The sequence below is a fragment of the Carcharodon carcharias genome, chromosome 6 (genome assembly GCF_017639515.1).
Source record: "Carcharodon carcharias isolate sCarCar2 chromosome 6, sCarCar2.pri, whole genome shotgun sequence".
Lineage (NCBI taxonomy): Eukaryota > Metazoa > Chordata > Chondrichthyes > Lamniformes > Lamnidae > Carcharodon > Carcharodon carcharias.
In genome coordinates this window covers 56891737-56912399 of record NC_054472.1, presented here as the reverse complement: position 1 = coordinate 56912399, position 20663 = coordinate 56891737, and the positions used below count along the sequence as shown (strand labels likewise).

Here is a 20663-nt window from a genome sequence, read left to right as displayed (position 1 = left end):
AAATATATAAATTATTGGAAAAAGGGGGTGGGGATGGAGGAGAGAGTTCATGATCTGAAGTTGTTGAACTCGGTGTTAAGACCGGAAGGTTGCAAAGTACCTAATCGGAAGATGAGGTACTGTTCCTCCAATTTGCGTTGAGCTTCACTGAAACATTGCAGCAAGCTAAGGATGGACATGTGGGCATGAGACCAGGTTGAAATGGCAAGCAACAGGGAAGTCCGGGTCATAGTTGCGGACAGACTGAAGGGGTTTGCAAAGCGGTCACCCAGTCTGCGTTTGGTCTCTCCAATGTAGAGGAGACTGCATTAGGAGCAGTGAATGCAGTAGACTAAATTGAGAGAAGTGCAAGTGAAGTGCTGCTTCACTTGAAAGGAGTGTTTAGGCCCTTGGACGGTGAGGAGGGGGTAAGTAAAGGGGCAGGGGTTGCACCTTCTGCGGTTGCATGGGAAGGTGCCTTGGGAGGGGTTTGAGATGTAGGGGGTAATGGAGGAGTGGACCAGCATGTCCCAGAGGGAACAGTCCCTATGGAATGCCGACTAGGGGGGGTGAAGGGAAAATGTATTTGGTGGTGGCATCATGCTGGAGTTGGCGGAAATGGCGGAGGATGGTCCTTTGAATGTGGAGGCTGGTGGGGTGATAAGCGAGGACAAGGGGCACCCTATCATGGTTCTGAGAGGGTGAGGAAGGTGTGAGGGCAGATGTGCGAGAGATGGGCTGGACATGGTTGAAGGCCCTGTCAACCACTGTGGATGGAAAACCTAAGTTAAGGAAGAAGGAAGACATGTCAGAGGAACTGTTTTGGAAATTGGCATCATTGGAACAGATGCAACGGAGGCGAAGGAACTGAGAGAATGGAATGGAGTCCTTACAGGAAGCGGGGTGTGAGGAGCTGTAGTCGAGGTAGCTGTGGAAGTCAGTAGGCTTGTAATGAATATTGGTGGACAGTCTATCACCAGAAATTGAGACAGAGAGGTCAAGGAAGGGAAGGGAAGTGTCAGAAGGGAAGGACCATGTGAAAATGATGGAGGGGTGGAAATTGGAAGCAAAAGTAATAAATTTTTCCAGATCCAGACGAGAGCATGAAGCAGCATCGAAGTAATCATCGATGTACCAGGGAACGAGTTGTGGGAGGGGGCCTGAGTAGGATTGGAACAAGGAATGTTCCACATACCCCATAAAGAGACAGGCATAACTGGGGCCCATGCAGGTACCCATAGCCACACCTTTTATTTGAAGGAAGTGAGACGAGTGTAAGGAGAAATTGTTCAGTGAGAGAACAAGTTCAGCCAGACGGAGGAGAGTGGTGGTGGATGGGGATTGTTCGGGCCTCTGTTCGAGGAAGAAGCGGCAAGCGCTCAGACCATCCTGGTAGGGGATGGAGGTGTAGAGGGCTTGGACGTCCATGGTGAAGAGGAGGCATTTGGGACCAGGGAACTGGATATTGTTGATATGATGTAGGGTGTCAGATGAATCATGGATGTAGATGGGAAGGGACTGGACAAGGGGAGAGAGAAGGGAGTCAAGATAACGAGAAATGAGTTCCGTGGGGCAGGAACAGGCTGACATGATCGGTCTGCCGGAACAGTGCTGTTTGTGGATTTTGGGTAGGAGGTAGAAGTGGGCCGTCCGAGGTTGGGAGACCATGAGGTTGGAAGCTGTGGAGGGAAGATCTCCAGAGGAGATAAGGTCAGTGACAGTCCTGGAAACAATGGCTTAATGTTCAGTGGTGGAGTCATGGTCCAGGGGGAGGTAGGAGGAAGTGTCTGCGAATTGACGTGGCCCCTTTGTCCTTTTGTCTATGACATCTTTGGCTATCTCTTCTTTGCTTCCACCTATCACTGGCCCTCTATCCAGCTCAACTTGTCCCACCTCCCTCAACCAGCTTATATTTCATTTCATTTCTATTTTTCCTTAGTTCTGAAGAAGAATCATACGGACTCGAAATGTTAACTGTATTCCTCTCCGCAGATGCTGTCAGACCTGCTGAGCTTTTCCAGCTATTTTTGTTTTTGTTTCAGATTTCCAGCATCCGCAGTATTTTGCTTTTATGAAATATTCCAAGGTGCTTTGCAGGAACATCATCAAAGTATGATGTTGAGCCACATAAGGAGATATTAGATCAGATAGCCAAAAGCTTCATCAAAGAGCTAGGTTTTAAGGAGTGTTTTAAAGGAGGAAAGTGAGGTGGAGAGCTGTAGGGAAGATATTCCAGAGCTGGGGGGACAAGGCAACTGAAGGCACAGCCACCAATGGTAGACCAATTAAAATTGAGAATGCACGAGAGGCCAGAATTGGAGGAGCGCAGATATCTTGGAGTGTTGTGGGGCTGAAGGAGATTAAATGGATAGGAAGTTGCAAGACCATGAAAGGACTTGAAAACAAGGATGAGAATTTTAAAATCAAGCCATTGCTTGACAGGGACTCAATGTAGGTCAGTGAGAACAGGGGTTATAGGTGGACGTAAGTTAAGACATGGGCAGCAGAGTTTCAGATTATCTCAAGTTTTATGAGAATGTAGGAGACAAGCCAGGAGTGCATTGTAATAGTCGAGTCTAGCAGTAATGAAGACATGAATGAGGGTTTCAATGGCAAATTGGCTGGTGTACAAAGGTGGAACAGGAGGTCTTAGTGATGGTATGAATGAGGTTGGAAGCTCATTTCAGGGTCAAATGTGACACCAAGGTGGTGAACAGACTTGCTTAATCTCGACTATTGCCAAGGAGAGGGATAGAGTCGGTAGCTAGAGAATCGAAACTGGAGTGGGGCCCAAAAACGGTAACAGTCTTCCCAATGTTTAATTGGAGGAAATTTCTGCTCATCTGGTATTGGATGTCAGCTAGGTGGTCTGATAGTTTAGCAACAACGGAGGAGTTTGGAGAGGTGGTGGTGAGGTAGAGCTCTGGCTGTCACCTGTAAACTAATCTGGTGCCTTTGAATGATATCACTAAGGGGCAGCATGTAGATAAGGAATAGGGGGCTAAGGATAGATCCTTGGGCGACACCGGAGGTAATGGTGCGACAACAGGAAGAAAAGCCATTGCGAGTGATTCTCTGGCTACGATTAGATAAAAATGGAACCAGGTGAGACCACATCTAGAGTACTATGCATAATGTGGGAAGGAGTATAACGTGGGAAAATGTGAGCTTGTCCAATTTGGCAGTAAGAATAGAAAAGCTGTATATTATTTAAATGGAGAGCAATTGCGGAACTCTGAAGTACAGAGGGACCTGGGCATCCTGGTACATGAATCACAAAAAGTTAGCATCTAGGTACAGCAAGTGATTAAGAAGGCAAAAGGACTGTTATAATTTATTGCAAGGGAATTGGAATATAAAAGTTGAGATGTTTTGCTACAGTTGAACAGGGCATTGGCGAGACCACATCTGGAGTACTGTGTGCGGTTTTAATCTCCTTATTTAAAAATGGATATTATTGCACCAGAAGCAGTTCAAGGAAGGTTCACTCGACTGATTACTAGGATGGCCAGGGGACGGTTAACTTATGAGGAAAGCTTGGACAGGTTGGGCCTGTATCCTTGGAATTTAGAACAATGAGAAGCGATCTTATTGAAACACATCAGATCCTAAGTGTGCGAGACTAGAACTAATTTAAAAATAAGGGTTCTCCCATTTAAGACAGATGAGAATTTTTTTCGGAGGGTTGTGAGCCTGTGGAACCCTCTTCCCCAGAGAGCAGTGGAGGCAGGGTCATTGAATTTTTAAGGCAGCATTAGATTCTTGATTGACAAGAGAGTCTAAGGGTATAGGGATAGACAGGAAAGTCGAGTTGAAGCCTTGATCAAATGGCAGAGTAGACCCAAGGGGCCGAATGGCCTACTCCTTTTCCTAATTTTTATGTTGTATAGATGTATGAGAGCAGTCCCACCCGCACCCCCCCACCCCCCCAAAGCTGGATGAAAGTGGAAAGGTGTTAGAGGAGGATGGTGTGGTCAGCCTTGTCAAGTACCAATGTTTCCCATTCAGTACACTTCCCTGCCTAGCTAGTTATGTGCATCAGTCAACACGGCCACAGAAACATTAAGATTCTGGCTTAAATTCAGATTTACCCTATCCCACTGAGGACTTCTCCTAGCAAATGCAATGAGGGAATTTTTAAAAATAATTTTGGATATGATCGAAGGTGGATTGAATAATTCTATCATCAGAATCTATTTTGTAAATTCCACCCTGTTGTTCTAAGTTCATAAGTCACATTGAGCATTACCTTGGCAACAGCGATATTCTTAAATGGAGTCACAATTTATTACTTTGAAGCTATTTATCTCTATTAAACTATTTACCTTAATGCAAAAGCTGCACCCTTGTATTATAACTGTTTTCCCTTTCCTCTTTCTTCATTTTTGGTTCAATGATATTGTGTCCAGGAAACCAAGTCTACCATTCCATTGCAGAGTAAAGCAATGCTCTCTGGGCAACTTGTTTTTATTATAGATGCCAAACCATCTCACCGATAGGTGTGCCTCAGCTGTAGCCTAAAACTAACCAGATTTCAACCTGTAAGTTGTGTTAAAAAGCAAAATTTAATGCTGACTGATCTTGGGCTGTGTTCAATAAAGCAATTTGAATTTTTGCCCTTAAAAGGACAGACCAGATTAGCCACAGATACACTTGATTCCTACATTTTACATTACAAAATATAACCCTCCTATCATTACATGCAGCATATTCTCCAGTTTACTGTGAACACTGCAATGGATGGGTTGTGTATCTGTGGGATATGTCATAATCTAATCCAGTATTATTGTAATTTGAAATGCAGAACGACATGTAATATATTTATGGACACTCTAAAATGGCTAGTTACTAATGAAAGTATATCCTGTTTTGCAGTGACTTTTTCCTCATGGCCCACTGCAACACCCTAGCAGTTCCATTACTATTTTTGGTACTGAAGATCTTCAGATGTGGAGCTGAAGGTATGTGTTGCTCTTGTGTAGAGCAGTTCAACGTTGGCCTTATTCCTGATTATTCTTGCCTTCCACATATACACCAGAAGTAAAATCAGGTCACAGATGGGCAAAATTGGAGAACTCATACTATGTGTGTATGTGTATATGTGTGTGTGTGTGTGTGTACACAAACTAACACCTCTTGAGAGTCTCTTGTCATTCCTTTTGATGGTTTGAATTCTTGCTTGCAATTTCATGTTTGAAGACTTTTACTATAACAAGAAGACTACAAGCACTATTGACTAAACACTTTTCATAGGCAATGTATACGTTAAATTACAGAGCAGAATTTTCCCCTTTTACTTTTAACACAACCGAAGGAACCACTTTACAGGTATACTTTATGCTGTCCCATAAGTAGTCATTCGATTTCCCTTGACCCGGTCCAGAATGATTCTTAGCCCTTAAGGGTTTACGTCTGTTCTTTTCCTTTCCCAGCTTGCTAACTTTTAATCCCAGAACTGTTTTTTGTAGTGAGGGTTTTTCCTAGAGATTCTCCCTCTAGCACAAGCTTGGCAAATCTTCCAGCCTCATTTTAAATCCTCTCCAATTTGGCCTTTTCAAACCGAGTGCAAGCTCTCACCTACATTCCTACATGCTGAACCATACAGACATTCGACTTCTAGCTGTTTCCCCTCTCTCAGATTCTGGCAGACTAACTATGTCTGAGAGTTTCAGGAATATCTTAAAAACTCTTCCCCCTCGAAGCCCATCTTCATGACAGCATGAATCACATGGGCCTTGTATCCAGGTAGAAATACTGATTAGTTTTCCTAGACACCCCAACTCTCTTTTAACTTGGAAGTAAATAGACAGATTAAAGCATAAATGTTTACAACCCAACATTCTCAACATCTCCCTGGGACTTTGGAGACTAGCAGTCTGTCTACTGTAAATGCACATGCTGTTGTCATTGTCTCCAAGTGTGAACACCTTACCCACTCTTTCCAGCAAACAATCTTTAATCTTTAACGGCCACATCACCCAGGCCTCTTTTTAGGCAGACTTCAGAACAAGTCCCATGCCCCCTTTGTTTCTTATTTAGCACGAAATGCAGTCCTGAAACATAATGTAAACCTCATTTGTAACAAGTGGTCAGGTCCTGTTGAAGGACAATTGTCATGATAGAACATGGCTTTCAGTCTAATATGCATTATCTTTTCTCATTGGGTTCAGGGCTTATTGATATCAATCTCTTCCTATCTTTTGCTACTATCCCTGAGTCTTTAAAATTGGAGTCATCACACCCCATTTTGAAAAGAAAAGTCTTTTCCATTTTCTCATTGAGCGTATTGTTGTAGTCTAATGAAAAAATCGTTTCTCCCATCAGGCACTGTAAAGCTTCTGCTCTGTTGCAATGTTGAGATAATTCTGATCAAAGACAGCATCCTGTGTGACTTTGACCGTAGTTAGCTGTCCCTCCTTGAGTTTCGTGCTGCCTTTGCAATTGTTGGTTACTCCATTCTTTGATCTCCATTGACCATAATGTGATAAAACACGAAAACTTACTTTGATTTTTAAATCAGCACTGCAGGTTTTTTAACGTAGTTTGGGCCTTGCGCACATGTGCCGGCTGGGAAATAGCTGCACCTGTGTAGGTGGTGTCTTTTACCTTCTTTAGGCTGGGTACCAGCCCTATGCACCTGTGTGGAGGGAAAAGGAAGCAAAGAAGTGAAACATTGCAAAACTGCAGGCCAGGTGACCTGGAACCAGAGCACCATTAGAAGGAAGGTGTCCCAGGGAGCAGGACACAGGGAGGGGATGGGGGAACATCCCATCTGACTAGGGAGTGGGACCGAAAGTGGTCCCAGGAGAAGGTTCCAGGCAGGCCAAAGACGGGGGTTAGAAAGAGGTCCCAGAAGACAGTCCCGGGTAAGGGACAAGGACAGGGACCAGAAACAGGTTCTGTTAAGTCAAGTTAAAAGAAAGGAGCAGGGAAATAGGCTCCGAGTTAAAGAAAGAGATGTGGGGAGCAGACTTGAAGAAAAGTGGCCTTGAGAGAAGCCCTGAAAATTCGAGGAGACAGCCGGAAGTTGGTGACTCCTTACTGCAGGCCTTTTGAAGCAATGGTGTTCTGCTTGATGCAGCCAAAGATCTGAAATTGTGCGTGGAAGGTGAAGTTTGAGTGTACACGGAGGTCCAGGGGAAAGGAAGCCCAGAAGATTAAAATCATGGAGCTGGATCCTTGTTGAAGCCATTCGAGTGAGAGTTGATTCCAAGGCAAATTCTTCAAATGTGGAGATTGGAGACCCTCGTGTGAGAGGCAAAGTTTCAGTGAGACTAGTTAGCTCACTGTATGAGAAGCAGCTGGGTGGGTTATTGAGAGATCCATGGAATCTGCTTTGGTCACATCTGTCATTTACTTTGGAGTGTGGTGTGTCTGAGCACGGTTCATCTGTTAATCCACATGTGCCGCATACTTACCCTGAATATTGGAATACAAGATAGATATGATAATTTGTTTTACCTTGCCTAATTTGTATGTGCCTGTAAATATATAGCTGGGGTAAAGGAATGGTGAATATTCAAATCTAATTCTTGTGTTTGTATAAGATCTTTCTAACTTTTTTGGTCTGGTGTAATTTAGTTCATTTTTCTTGTCTAATAAATGTTTTATTCTTTCAGTTAAAAGTTCATTAGCCTCCTGTGAATTTGTTCAGTAAATTTCCTCCACGGTTTCAAAAAAAATTAGGATTGCTTGAGTCAGATTTCACTCTGGGTCCTGACTTGTCCAGTGTTAACATCAGCTGGGCTTGTAACATTATACATTACTGTGCTGCCACTGGTATATTTATCAAAAAACAATATCCTGCAGGGGTTTCTCCTCCTGTGCTTCCAATGTTGCCTCTGGTCTGCACCCTTGATTCTTTCTTCTTCATTTACATACTTCTCACTAATGACAGCATCTGCAAGCATGACATTTATTTAGACCTGCATGTACAATAATACCTCTTGAAATCAAGCTTATTGCTTTGGAGAGTGTGAATCCCACTGCAACCTTCATCTGTCTTCACAGCTTTTGGTTCAAGATTGCCAACCCATCAAGATAGTTCAGTTGCTGGCTGTGCACTGATTTTCTCATGCTAAATGACGACACATGCAGTCCTCGGTTAGTGATCCTTATGGTGACGGACAAGTGGCGTCAGAGACGGAGCTGTGAATCTGGAGGTTTCTCGCCACAAGTCTCCATATAGGTGAAGGATGCCTGATGGTCATTGAGCTCTTGAATTTGGGACAGAAACTGACTGCATAAACTCTGCTATGGAGAAGCAACAAACATGAAAGGAGAGCAGGACCCTGGCTCGAGAAACCCCCTTCCTCAGGACCACTCGTTCTCTCTACACGAAGACCTGTGGCTCCAGGATTGGCCTACTGAGCCACCTGAGGGAACACACATAGCAAAGCCTGGCAAATGTCATCCTTGTTTCGAGATACTGATGACTGTGAAGATTGCTTTACTTTTACACTGCCTGTCTGATATGAGGTCCTGAATGAGTTGAAATTTGATCCAGGTCCATGTCAGTAAAACTGAAACCTTCCTGTTCAGATCTTCCTAGCATTGTGGCTCTTGCTTGATGCCATTAATTTCCCCTGTTAGTGCTTATGTCAAATCCAGAGCTGCATATTTTATCCATGGCCAATACTACTTTCTTTCACCTTTGGAATGTTGCTCATCTTTGTCTGTACTTCTGTGTCTATTTCATTACTGCAGAAACTCTGAATGCTTTTATTACCACAATGGTTTGCTTCCAAAATGCCCCCCTCAATCTTGCCTGCTTCCATCCTTTGCAAATGCCATCTTATTCAGGAAGCTGCAACCCATATCATTTTCCACACAAAGCTCCACCATCCATCAACCCTTCCTTACCAAATTCCACTGGCTCCCTGTTTCCCCTTTAAAGGTCGTTATCCTAATTTACAAATCCCTCCACAGTCTTTCTGAATGCTCTTTAGCTACATTTCTTGATGCTCCCCCCATTTTTCTTTGAAAGACCTCCAATACTACGTCACTGTCACTGGGATATTGCTTGTTCTCAGTTCCCTCTGCTCCATCAATTAAAGGTTTATCCTACCATCACTCTCTATACTTATCCCTGACTGCATTCTCCCTCATGCTGGTTTTCTGCCTCGTACCCCATCTTCAAGAAGCTCTTAAACACAGCACAGCTCCCCTATTTTTTTTTAATCATCTTTGTCTGTTTGTGATGTATTGTGCCTTTCAAAGCTGTGGTATATTTCCTGTATGCAAGGAACCCTAAGGAAATGTGTTGTTATCTTCAGTATTTTTTTCATTACTGAATACAGCCAAACTTTGATTTGGTACCAACCGTAGTTGCAGGCTGTATTCAGGATGCTAGAATCATGGTACGTCTCAGTGTTGAGGTTTGATTTGCCTACCTGGATAATGGATGTGGACCTCATTTTTGGCTAGTCCTTTTGCATTTTTAGAGTATTTCCTGCTTGAGTTAGTAATCCTATCCAGGTAGCTCATATTATTGGATACACTTGGGACACTATTACAACAGTGCACGCACAAGATTCTTTTCAGAGACAAAATTGGCAATAAAAGTGTTGGGTGCAGCCTGTTAAAGCCTCACTTAATATTGATAACTTTTCATTTTGCTTTCTTTGAAAACAGGTGCCACTGGCTTTTCTAGGATCCACAATTAATCAATTTGCGTTCATATAGTATCTTTTGCAGTGTTTAAAAATAGTGAGTCCAAAGGCACCTCATAGGCATTATGAAAATGATTGTGAAACTTAGAAGTGAGAGTTATGAGGATTGCCTAAAAGCTATGTTAAAGAGATGACTTTTGAGAAACATTTTAATGGATGAAGCACAGGTGATTAAAACGCTGGTTTAATTGTATGTCTTATTGCCTATCCAAGTTGATTTACTTTGCACAAATTGCACAGATGATTTTTTATTACCATTGAACGATTTCTGCAGAGTACACTTGATGATAATACCAATATGTTACTAAATGCTTTGGACAGCACTTCATTTTGTAGCAGAGCTCTGAAGAAGGGTCATACAGACTCAAAATATCAACTCTGTTTCTCTTTCCACAGATGCTGTCAGACCTGCTGAGTTTTTCCAGCATTTTCTGTGTTTATTTCAGATTTCCAGCATATGCAGTATTTTGCTTTTAACTTCATTTCGTAGAACGGCTCAGTTTCAGATTTTACAAGCCTTTACTCATTAAGCATTCTGTAAAACATTTCCATGTTTATTATATAAAATGGTTGATATGTAGTCTTAGAAAGTTATGTTGCCATCTGTTCTGACGAAGATCATATGCCTGAAAACACCAAGTATCATTTTTCCTTTCTCCAAAGACTCTTCCTGACTTGAGTGTTTTCCAGCATTTCATATTTTTATTTCATATTCCCAGCTTCTGCTGTATTTTGCTATTTTCTACAGCTGTTTTATTTGTTAGGAGAGTACTGCTAGGACACTGTGACACCACAAAAAGGTTGAGGAACACAAGGACAACTCCCTGCTTTTCTTCAAATTGTGCCATGAGAGCTTTTACATTCACTTGAAAACATTTTAATGTCCATTCAAAAGATAGCATTCACCCAATAATGTATTAGAATGTAAAGGGTTGAACTTATAATCTTCTGATTCAGAGGCACAAGTGTCACCAACAGATTAAAGCTGATACCAGGATACAATTTTCTGTTGTATTACTTTGCAAGCTTGCTTCTTTACAAAATATTTCAGGACAAGCCTAGTGGCACTGTCCTAACAAATAAAATAGCTGAAGAAAATTTAGGTGTTTGCTTTTAACAGCCAACCATTTATTGATATTCTAAAATATTTCTGTATATGGTAATTTCTGAATTTCATCTCGAGCTGCAGATTACTTTTTTTTAACCTATTGCATAATACCATTGTGATGGGTTGTAAATTCCAATGTGTGTATCAGCTTTAATTTGTTGGTGGCACTTGTGCCTCTGAATCAGAAGGGTTATAAGTTCAAACCTTTACATTCTAATACATTACTGAGTGAATGCCGTCTTTTGGATGGACATTAAAATATTTTCAAGTAAATGTAAAAACTCTTGTGGAACAATTTGAAGAAAAGCAGCGAGTGTCCTTGTATCCCTCAACCTTTTGTGGGGTAGTGCCATCTTGTCCTGGTGCTAGGGATAATTTTTAAATGGAATTATCCTCCACTTCTCTGCATGCTATGTCCTTCTGCAGGGGTAAAAAGAACTCCACTTTGTAGTTTTTGCTCTAATACTTAGCTTTGCCTGTTAAATTGGCTATTCCTAGTGCAGATGACTTGGTAGAGCTCATGAAATACACATTGATATTTGATGCAGCTTTCATACAATTCTCCCCATTGGTGCCCTTGGCTTAATCTGTTGACATATGGAGGGTCCTTCGCAATCCTTTTCAAGTTTCTGAGTTGGGCCAAATCAACATTGCCATTCAACTTTCGTTGGCAAGCTGGAGCTGATTTTATTCTTCCACAGAAGAAATATGCTGGAAAACAGAGCACTAAATATAATAATGTAACATTACAGTTCACTAGACTCCACTTTTCATTATTTTAAACTAACTTGATCTTCTAAAATAATAAATTCCTTCAGAAGGTCAATTGCAAACCTCTTTACAGAAAATTGAGCTGTAAACAAAATACCTAACTTAAGAAAAATGTAGATTACGCATTAAGGAGAAGGAATTTATCTTACCCACAGTTAGCTGGAAGCTGAATCAGTTAGTGATTTTAAGGGAATTAGCCAACTAATTGTGGCAAACTTGAAAATTATGTTTCATGCAGAACACTATATTATAAAATGTAACCTACGTACACGAGACTGACACCCACTTCAAAATATTTATGAATCCTTGCCACCCCATTTATATGATAAGCATGTTTATCACTTGCATAACCCTTTGTACCACTAATATTGACTACACTATTCATATGTGATGTGTACAATATTATCCACAGATGTACTGTTAAAGTTCAGTGTGATTGGAAACGGAGCAGACTGAATTAACTTTGAATTCGACATGGGTGTATTCGTGCAAAGTTCATGATCATTAGAAGCTTCTTTTGTACATTTGAAGTTGTTTACCAGTCTAAGCAGACTGGCATCGAACAGAAACAATGTGTACATTAGAGAAACTTTATTGAAGATCTCTAACATTTGATATTCTATCCTTGTTTTTAAATTTTACAGAAGTATCATGTTGTTACCAAGCAAGAGAGTATCCAATTTGCAGAGACGCCTGTGATCAGGTATAACCTTTGGATAGTTTTTAAGTAATCTTGATGAAACTGGTTTTATTCACTGCAATTTAACTATTTGAGGTTAAATTAATTTAGTGATGGTTATTAATTGACTTTCTCTTCTGTGCCCCTGATTTCCTCCCTTGCCTATGCTTCTGCCTCTGATGGCTGCCCCTTCAACCTCATATCTTACCCTCCTGACATGGATAACACTTACAACTGTGTGCACCTTGCTGTCAAATTAGCAGCAGAACTCACCAGATCCGATTGGGATCTCTGCAGCCTCACTAATACCCTAAATCTGTGGCCTCCTCCAGCCTTACATATTATTGCATGTCCTCTGAGCTCTTTGACTCTGATGATATTTGCATTCCCTCTCCTCCATCTGCCTCACCTTCAGTGATAAATTCACCAGACATCATGGATCTACACTCTCTAAGACTCCCTAAGTTGCTCTCCCTTGCTATATCTCTTTCTTTACTGTTCTTGCGTTGATATCCTCTAATTCTCTACAATCACTGAAAAAAGAGACATAGAAGCTTTTTTGTCTTGCACTCAGCAGGACACTTTGCAAAAATAAGTATAAGATATATTGATATTCTTGAGAAAGTGTCCGGATAAGTGCAAGATGAAAAGCTTTGACATGTCTCTTTTCTCAGCAATACTTATGTTCTGTGTTCCAAACGACTATCTGTTTTTGTCCCTGCGAAGTGTCTCATGAAGTTTAGCAAGTCAAAAGTTGCTATATATTGAATATGGTTACGTATAGATCCTGACATGGTTTAGCAACCCATTGTGGCAAAGTGTGAGATTGAATTCAATACGTCTGGTAATTTGTGGGCTAGAACCAGAAGAATCACCATGAAAGCTGCCTTATCGTAATGAAAACTGAACTGGTTCACTAATGCCCTTCAAGAAAGAACAATATCTGGTTGACTTTTGATGTTCTTGAAACATCCTTGCAAGCCACTCGATGGTAACACCAGGGCAGTGCTTGCCGGAAATGTTAGAACGTATGTCAAAGCAAAGAGTCATTTCAAAGCAGGGGGTTATTAGGGCCCCCCCTCTCCTTTGTTGAAGTAGATATAACCATTGTTTTCTAAAGGATAAGTAGCTTATATTCAGGGAAATACAATCTGGCTAATCGAATTGATATTTTGGAATTTGCTTTCTATTTCTCTCCCATTTCTTCTTCAAATTCTATGTTCTAAGAGTCCTTAACAGGTAGGGGAATTCAAACTTTCCAGTCGCCTTATAATAATCTTTCCCCTGATTCCCCATTCAGCAGAAACAATCTTTCATTATTTCAATCTTTCGTAACCTCTAATGAGCTCTCCTAAACCTCAAACTTCCAGCGGTAAAAGCCCTAATTTGTCAAGTTTTCTTAAGTAAAATCTCATGCTCCTGGTATCTCCTCAAAATCTTTCCCATACCCTTTCCATGATTTTAATATCTTGCCTATAATGGGATGTCCAGAACTACATGCAAAAGCCCAACTTTATTGTAAACAATGGCTTTCACAAATTTAACATTAATTTCCTTTACATTAAACAGCCGTATATATAAAAGAGAGGTCTTGAGGTGCAGTTGGTAGCATCCCTGACCCTGAGCCAGAAGCTCTGGGTTCAAGTCCCACTCCAGCACTTGATGGCCAAGGAAGGTGCATTCATAATGTGAGCAAACGGGCTGAGTATCAACTTTTAAATCCTTCCAAAGTACACCAGTGGCAGATGGTAAGAGCAGGAGAAGTTCCTGGTCAGATATGTGATGGAAAGAAATTGAAGCCTCTACCATCACTATCCATAGCTCCAGACTACAACATGCAAGTACAAGTCTATGTTGCCACAGCAACTCTGACTCCTTGAGAGGCTGTTTGGCTCAGTTGGCTAGATGACAGGTGGAGGTCATGGTGCTTTTGGGCAGAAAACTCAAGAAGAAGAATATATAATACACAGGCTCTCATTTGCCTATTAATGGCCTCTTCAACCTGCATTCCCACATTTAATGATCTTTGTACCTGCATCATCCCTGGAGATCTCTTTGCTCTTCTACTGAGGCTGATTATTTAAGGATAACTGTCCATTAAATATGTTTCCCAGAACATACTTTCACATTTCTGTGCATTGAGCCTATCTGACCACTGCACTAATCTGTCTGTATCCTTTTGTCTGCTACCTTGTAGTTTGAGTTGCCCTGTAATTTGTTCTCATCCGTAAACTTTGGCATTGGTCTATGAACCCATCTTCAAATCATATGTATAATTAGAAAACAAAACAGGACTTTATAGAGATTCTTGAGTGTTATATAAAATTGAAGAACCTTCTGTTGCTCTTGGGGCAAAATGTCATGCAAGCATGCAGTAATTCTTTCTAATCTGTGTGAACAATTTAAGATCAAAAATACATAAAAAATAGGAACAAGCGTAGGCTCTATGGCTCCTCCATTCCAAACAATTATGATCTTCTGCTTTCCTGCCCATTCTCTGTTTCCCTTGATTCCTTGAGATCAACAATCTATCTATTTTAGCCTTGAGTATGCTCAGCAATAGTGCATTCGCAATTCTCTGGGTTAGAGGAATTCCAAAGATTCAGAACCCCTTCCCTGCTTGTGTTCTTGCATGAAACTTGTTACATCTCTAACTTTTTCTACTTCTCACGCAAGGTCATCAACCTGAAATGTTAACTCAGTTTCTCCTTCCATAGATGCTGCCTGACCTGAGGATTTCTAACATTTTCTTTTTAATTTCAGATTTCCAGCTTCAGTATTTTGCTTTTTTAAGGGTATATCCATGTTCCCTTAAGTTGTCAGGTTACATTTGATATCACTGTCCAATAATAACAATATTACACACACAGGTTATTTTCAAATAACTCCAGAGTTCAGGATGGCAGTAAAGTCTGCTCCAGAGACCTTTTATTTTCTGTGGGTCCTAATGGTATAATTTCAGAACTGTTACATTTTTTTTGCTGTGCTCATAAATGGGCAAAAGAACATTGTCTTATACAGTCCTTTCTACTCAGTGCTATTGCATATGATCCCTGGAATGTTTGAGTGTGGGTCAGTTTTTCAGATTATGTCTGTACAAGTTCTTTTGGTCAAAGGTTACAGGCACATTCATGGTTCATTTTATAAAGGCTACATTTGTTAGTATTTAAGTATTTTCCAAAATACATTCTACTTCATAGGATGATATTTTGAATCAAAATGAAGTCCAGATGCTTTGTGAAAACCACGTGAGATGCTGCAGTATTTTATTGTTGAAAAATAAAGATGTTGGGGCCTATGTACAATGACAAAGTAAACTTTTAATCCAGTCATCTTTGAGTTTTAAATCCCTTGACCCTCACATCTTGGCAATTTTTATGCTTTGTGCTCTTTATGTTCATTTTTACATGACTTTGCAGACTATTTCATATTCAACCTGAGCTTTCCTTAACCCCCTACAGTTGTTTATGTCTGTGCTAAAACCTGGTGTCTGGTTTCAGCATTTGATAACAGGGCCTGGAGTAAACTCAAAGTCAAAGTCGGCCTTTGCTGATTTGAATGAGGTAACTGTCACAGTAATGCAGGTAGTAAATTATGATCTAATTTTTAGACTAATCAAATTTTCACTTGTTCTATAAGCGTCTAGACATTTTCTTAAAAGTGAGACTTTTTAAAAAAATTTTAAACTAACATCTCTTCACCACTTTCTAATGTTGATGCTTTGCATTTACGCCAACATGAATAAGCAATGATCTTCCATCATAGAACTGTAAGCCTAGTGCTCAATGGCACGTGTGATGCATTTGTTACTTAAATGATTAAAGAAACATTTAAGATAAATGTTGCTCCCTAGTTACTGGGTTTCAGTGTGGAAAAAAATTTGCAGTATTTTCTACAGCACCATCTTGAGGGCATATTAATAAAGCTTCATGGAGTGTGGGAAAGCATGTTCGGGTTTCCACTTTCTGCTGAAGACCAGAGAATGAATAATCATCTCTCTCACACTTTACCATGGCAAGCTAAGAATGACAGTCACGGAGGTTTAGGCGCCTGGTTTTCACCATAACCAAAGTGCCTGGAGATGAGGGTTTTTCACCCTTAAAAGTCTTAGAGATGAAAGAGCAAGCCCATGTAATATTTGTACAACTCTTGATAGATTGTTTTACTATTTTTTTGTTGGAACAAGCAATGTAATACAGGCTGGATCTTGCAAGCTGTGTTCCGTTGTCTCAGGCCAAAATATCTGTTTTGAAACTCTCACCCTGAACTTGACCTTGTTTTGTTTGGATGCACTTTCTATTCCCCAAGAACTGCCAATATGGCTTTTCCACTTGCCAAAAATTGTTAAACCCTAATAAGTCAGTGTTTGAAGATTATAACATCTGCATGTTTCTTTTGAAATGTTCATTGGTCTAACAAATGTAATCCCTCAACAAATAACTTATTCCTTTTGAAACAAACAGTTGGTATATAATCTTTAACTCCTTACTCATCAAATTTTTCAGGGGTTACATTTTTTGTCAGATGACATATCATGCCTACAGAAGGTGTTAGCCTTGTTTTATCTCAAACAGCCTCAACTTAAGGTTCTCAGGGCCTATATGCAGTTAGCTGTTGGGATGTATGGAAAAAGTATTTTGAAATTCTATTGGGATATTTCTAATCTGTGGTTCACATGGACTAGTCTCTGTTGGCAGGAGGGTCTGCAGCTATCTGTCAGTTTGTTTCTGACGTCCCTTTTGACGGGCCAGCTAGAGCCAGCAGGCTTTGCCATGTTTGGGCATCCAACCATCCCCCCTCCCCCCACCCCACAATTCCCTGCACACCCTGAATCCGATCAGGCGAAGTTGCAGCCTCTGTCGAACCTAGCATTATGCAGAGTTTTCACTTTATCAAGCAGGAATGTCAGTATGTTTTTAGGAATGGTGGATAAATGCAACTAGAAATTTAGAGTGGGAAGAGAATCAGGTGCCAGATGTATGACAGTGTTTTGGAAATTAAAGAATTTTTTAAAAGTCAGGGGTCATTTTAAAGAGCTCATTCCACTAGCATCTCCTTGCAACTATCAAGCAGTTGCCAATAGATCTTTGATCATGAAAATGCCTAATTATTTTCCATTGACCAGCCTTTGGCCATCTTCCAATCTGTGAAGCACAGGGCTTTTCACAAAACACACTTAGAAACTTTCTGTTTGGTCACTTGATTATCATGCTGTTGCTGTTGACTCTGTTTTTGTAGTCCCATAGCCCTCTGAGAACTCTGTCATCCAACTCTGGCCTCTTGTACACATCAGCTTCCTTCATTGCATCATTAAACCCTTCCACCTCTCAATCCCTCTGTCCTCTTCCAAAGCCAAACTTTTATTCAACTGTAGTGATATCGCTTTATTTGAAAACAATTTTTCTCTGATTGCATGCTGTGAAGCACCTTGGGATATTATACACCATTAAAGGTGCTATATAAATGCAAGTTGATATAGCAAATTATTTTCTTGCTGATAAGTATTGAATTCTAAAGTAGTCCTTTTGCTACTGTGGTCAATATCATGTTGATCAGTTTGCATGTTTTCATGCATTTTTTGCTGCTTCACTACGTTCTTGCCATGCATGAGCTGATTGCACTGAACTCACCTGGGAAATGTCATCTTTGGTAAAAACAACATGATCGACCTGGTGAAGCTGTAGGTTGTCTTGGCACTATTGGATTTTCATAGGAAAAGGAGTAGCCATGAGCCCCTCAAGCCTATTCTGCCATCCAGTGAGATCATGGCTGATCTGCAATCTGATTCCATATACAGTAAACTTTATGTTATCTGGCCCTCTATCAACCAGAAATCTTTACTAACTGGAATTTCTTTTGGATCTGTTTTTTTGCTTGGAGCTGTCTCTAATCCCTCAAGCTGGTGCCAACATGTGTTCCCCATCAGTCCCGCTCTCTCACAACTGCTAAAAATTGTCAAACTCTCGGGCAGTTACCCAGGACCTACCCTCACTCTGGCCTCAGCCTTCCACTGTTTTGCAGAACCATGTCCCCTTGGTGCCTCTCACTAGATTTGCGCACTGCCTCATCTCTCGCGAGACCGGAACACCCACATCACCACTGATGGTTGAAAACGCGGAACTCTTAGGTAATCAGCATTTTTGATTAACTGGCAGCACCCATTCCCTGCACATGCTGGATAATTGAACTTAATTGTACCTGCCTTTGTCCCATGTCCCCTAATGCCTTCGGTTAACAAAAAACAATTAGTCATTTAAAATTAACAATTGATCTCACATCCAGTGTTGTTTGTGGAAGAGAGTTTCAAACTTCTACCGCACTTTGGTGTAGAACTATTTCCTAAATACACTGCAAGGCCTGGCTCTAATTTTTAGGCTATGCCCTCTAATTTTCTAGACTTGCCAACCCAGCAAAAGTAGCTGTACACTCCCCAAGGGCAGTATTTCCTTCCTAAGGTGTGATGCCCAGTACTGCTCATGGCACTCGAGGTGTGATCTAACCAGGGTTTTGTGACATAACTTCAACCCCCTTGTATTCTAGCTCTCTAGATATAAAACCCAGCCAACATTCCATTAGCCTTTTGATTATTTTTTGTATCTGTTCATGACCTTTGATGATCTATGTACGTGGACCCCTGCTTCTCTTTGGACCTCCACTGTTTCTAGCCTTTTGCTGTTTAAAAAGCACCCTATTCTATCCTTTTTAGGTCCAAAATAGATGATCTCTCATTCACCTCATGGAAATCTATTTACCACAGTTTTGTCCATTCCCATAATCTATCAATACCTCTTTGTAACTTTGTTTCCATCTACACTATTGCAACCTTGTGGGACACCACAAGTTACACCCTGTCAATTAGAGCGCCTGTCCATTAACTGCACTTTGCCTTCTGCCAGTCAACCAATTTCTTAACCAGGTCAATAATTTGCCTTTAATTTCGTGGATTTCAACTTTGGCTAACAATCTTTGAGGGATTTTATCAAATGCCTTGTTGAATACCATTACGCACATTCCATTATTAGCCACCTCTTCAAAAAATGCAATCAGGCATGACCTACTCTTTACTGATCCATGATGGCTCTTTGATCAGCTGAAAATTTTCAAGGTGTTCAGTCACTATTCTCAATTATAGATTCTCATATCAGCACTTCACAATTGGTAATGTGGTCCTGCCATTTGATATGCATGGCGTATATGAGTTGATGTTGGTGATGTATGTTAGCCTCTTTAATTTGGTTGTGGTAGTATTTGCCAGGTTTCATAAGTACGGAAGAGTTTAGTGCACAACCATATACTGAACCCACTCAAAACTTGTTCTTTCCAAATACAACACAACCTTTAAGAAGTTGACAGTATTAGAAATAATAGCTGAAGTAAGCCATTTGCTCCTTCAAGCCTGCTCTGCCATTCTTTCATGGGATATGAGCATTGTGGCAACACCAGTATTTGTTGCTCATCTCTAATTGCCCTCGAAGGTGGTGGTGAGCTGCTTTCTTGAACAGCTGCAGTCTATCTGGTGTAGTAGGTACACCCACAGTGGTGTTATGGAAGGCAGTTCCAGGATTTTGGTTCAGTGACAGTGAAAAAAAGGCGATATAGTTCCATGTCAGGATGGTGTGTGGCTTGGAGAGGAACTTGCAGGTGGTGGTGTAACCAAGTGTCTGCTACCCTTGTTCTTCAGGCTTCTAGAGGTCACAAGTTTGGAGGGTGCTGTTAAAGGAGGCTTGGTGAGTTGTTGCAGCATATCTTGTCAATGGTGTACACTGTGTGCTGCTGGTGGAGGGAGTAAGTACTTCAGGTGGTTGATGGCGTATCTATCAAAGGGGCTGCTTCGTCCTGGATGGTGTTAAGCTGCGTGAACGTGGTTGGACCTGCACTCATCCAGGCAAGTGGGGGAGTGTTCCATTACACTCTGACTTGTGCCTTGGTAGATGGGATGTATAGGCTTTGGGGATTCAGGAGGTGAGTTACACGGCACAGAATTCCTAGCCTCTGAACAGCCATTGCAGCCATAGTATTTATATGGCTACAATTCAGTTCAGTTTTTGGACAATGGATATTGATGGTGGGGGATTTAGCTATGGTAATGCTGTTGAATGTCAAGAGGAGATGGTTAGATTCTCTCTTGTTGGAGATGGTCGTTGCCTGGCATTTGTGAGATGTGCAAGTTACTTGCCACTTATCAGCCTGAGCCTGAATGTTGTCGAGGTCTTGCTGCATGTTGACACAGAATGCTTCAGTATCTGAGGAGCACAAATGTTACGGAACACTGCAATCATCAGCAAACATTCCCACTTCTGCTTTTATAATAGAGGGAAAGCCATTGATGAAGCAGCTGAAGGTGTTTGGGCTTAAGAAGAACTTCTGCATCAATGTCCTGGGCATGAGATGGTTGGCCTTCATTAACCACAACCGTCTTCCTTTGAGCTAGGTATGACTCCAATCAGTGGAGAGC

General features: G+C 41.1%; 1 protein-coding gene across 4 annotated transcripts in view; it reads left to right on the top strand.

Annotated features, from left to right (window-relative positions):
• reck (reversion-inducing-cysteine-rich protein with kazal motifs) overlaps window positions 1–20663 on the top strand; it is a 261283-nt gene that overhangs the window by 122049 nt on the left and 118571 nt on the right. For all 4 annotated transcript variants that reach the window (XM_041190606.1, XM_041190607.1, XM_041190609.1 and 1 more), the window contains 2 exons: window positions 4855–4940; window positions 12174–12232. In XM_041190606.1, the coding sequence (XP_041046540.1) occupies window positions 4868–4940; window positions 12174–12232 (132 nt within the window). In that variant the 5' untranslated portion in view covers window positions 4855–4867. The remainder of the gene's footprint in view (window positions 1–4854; window positions 4941–12173; window positions 12233–20663) is intronic.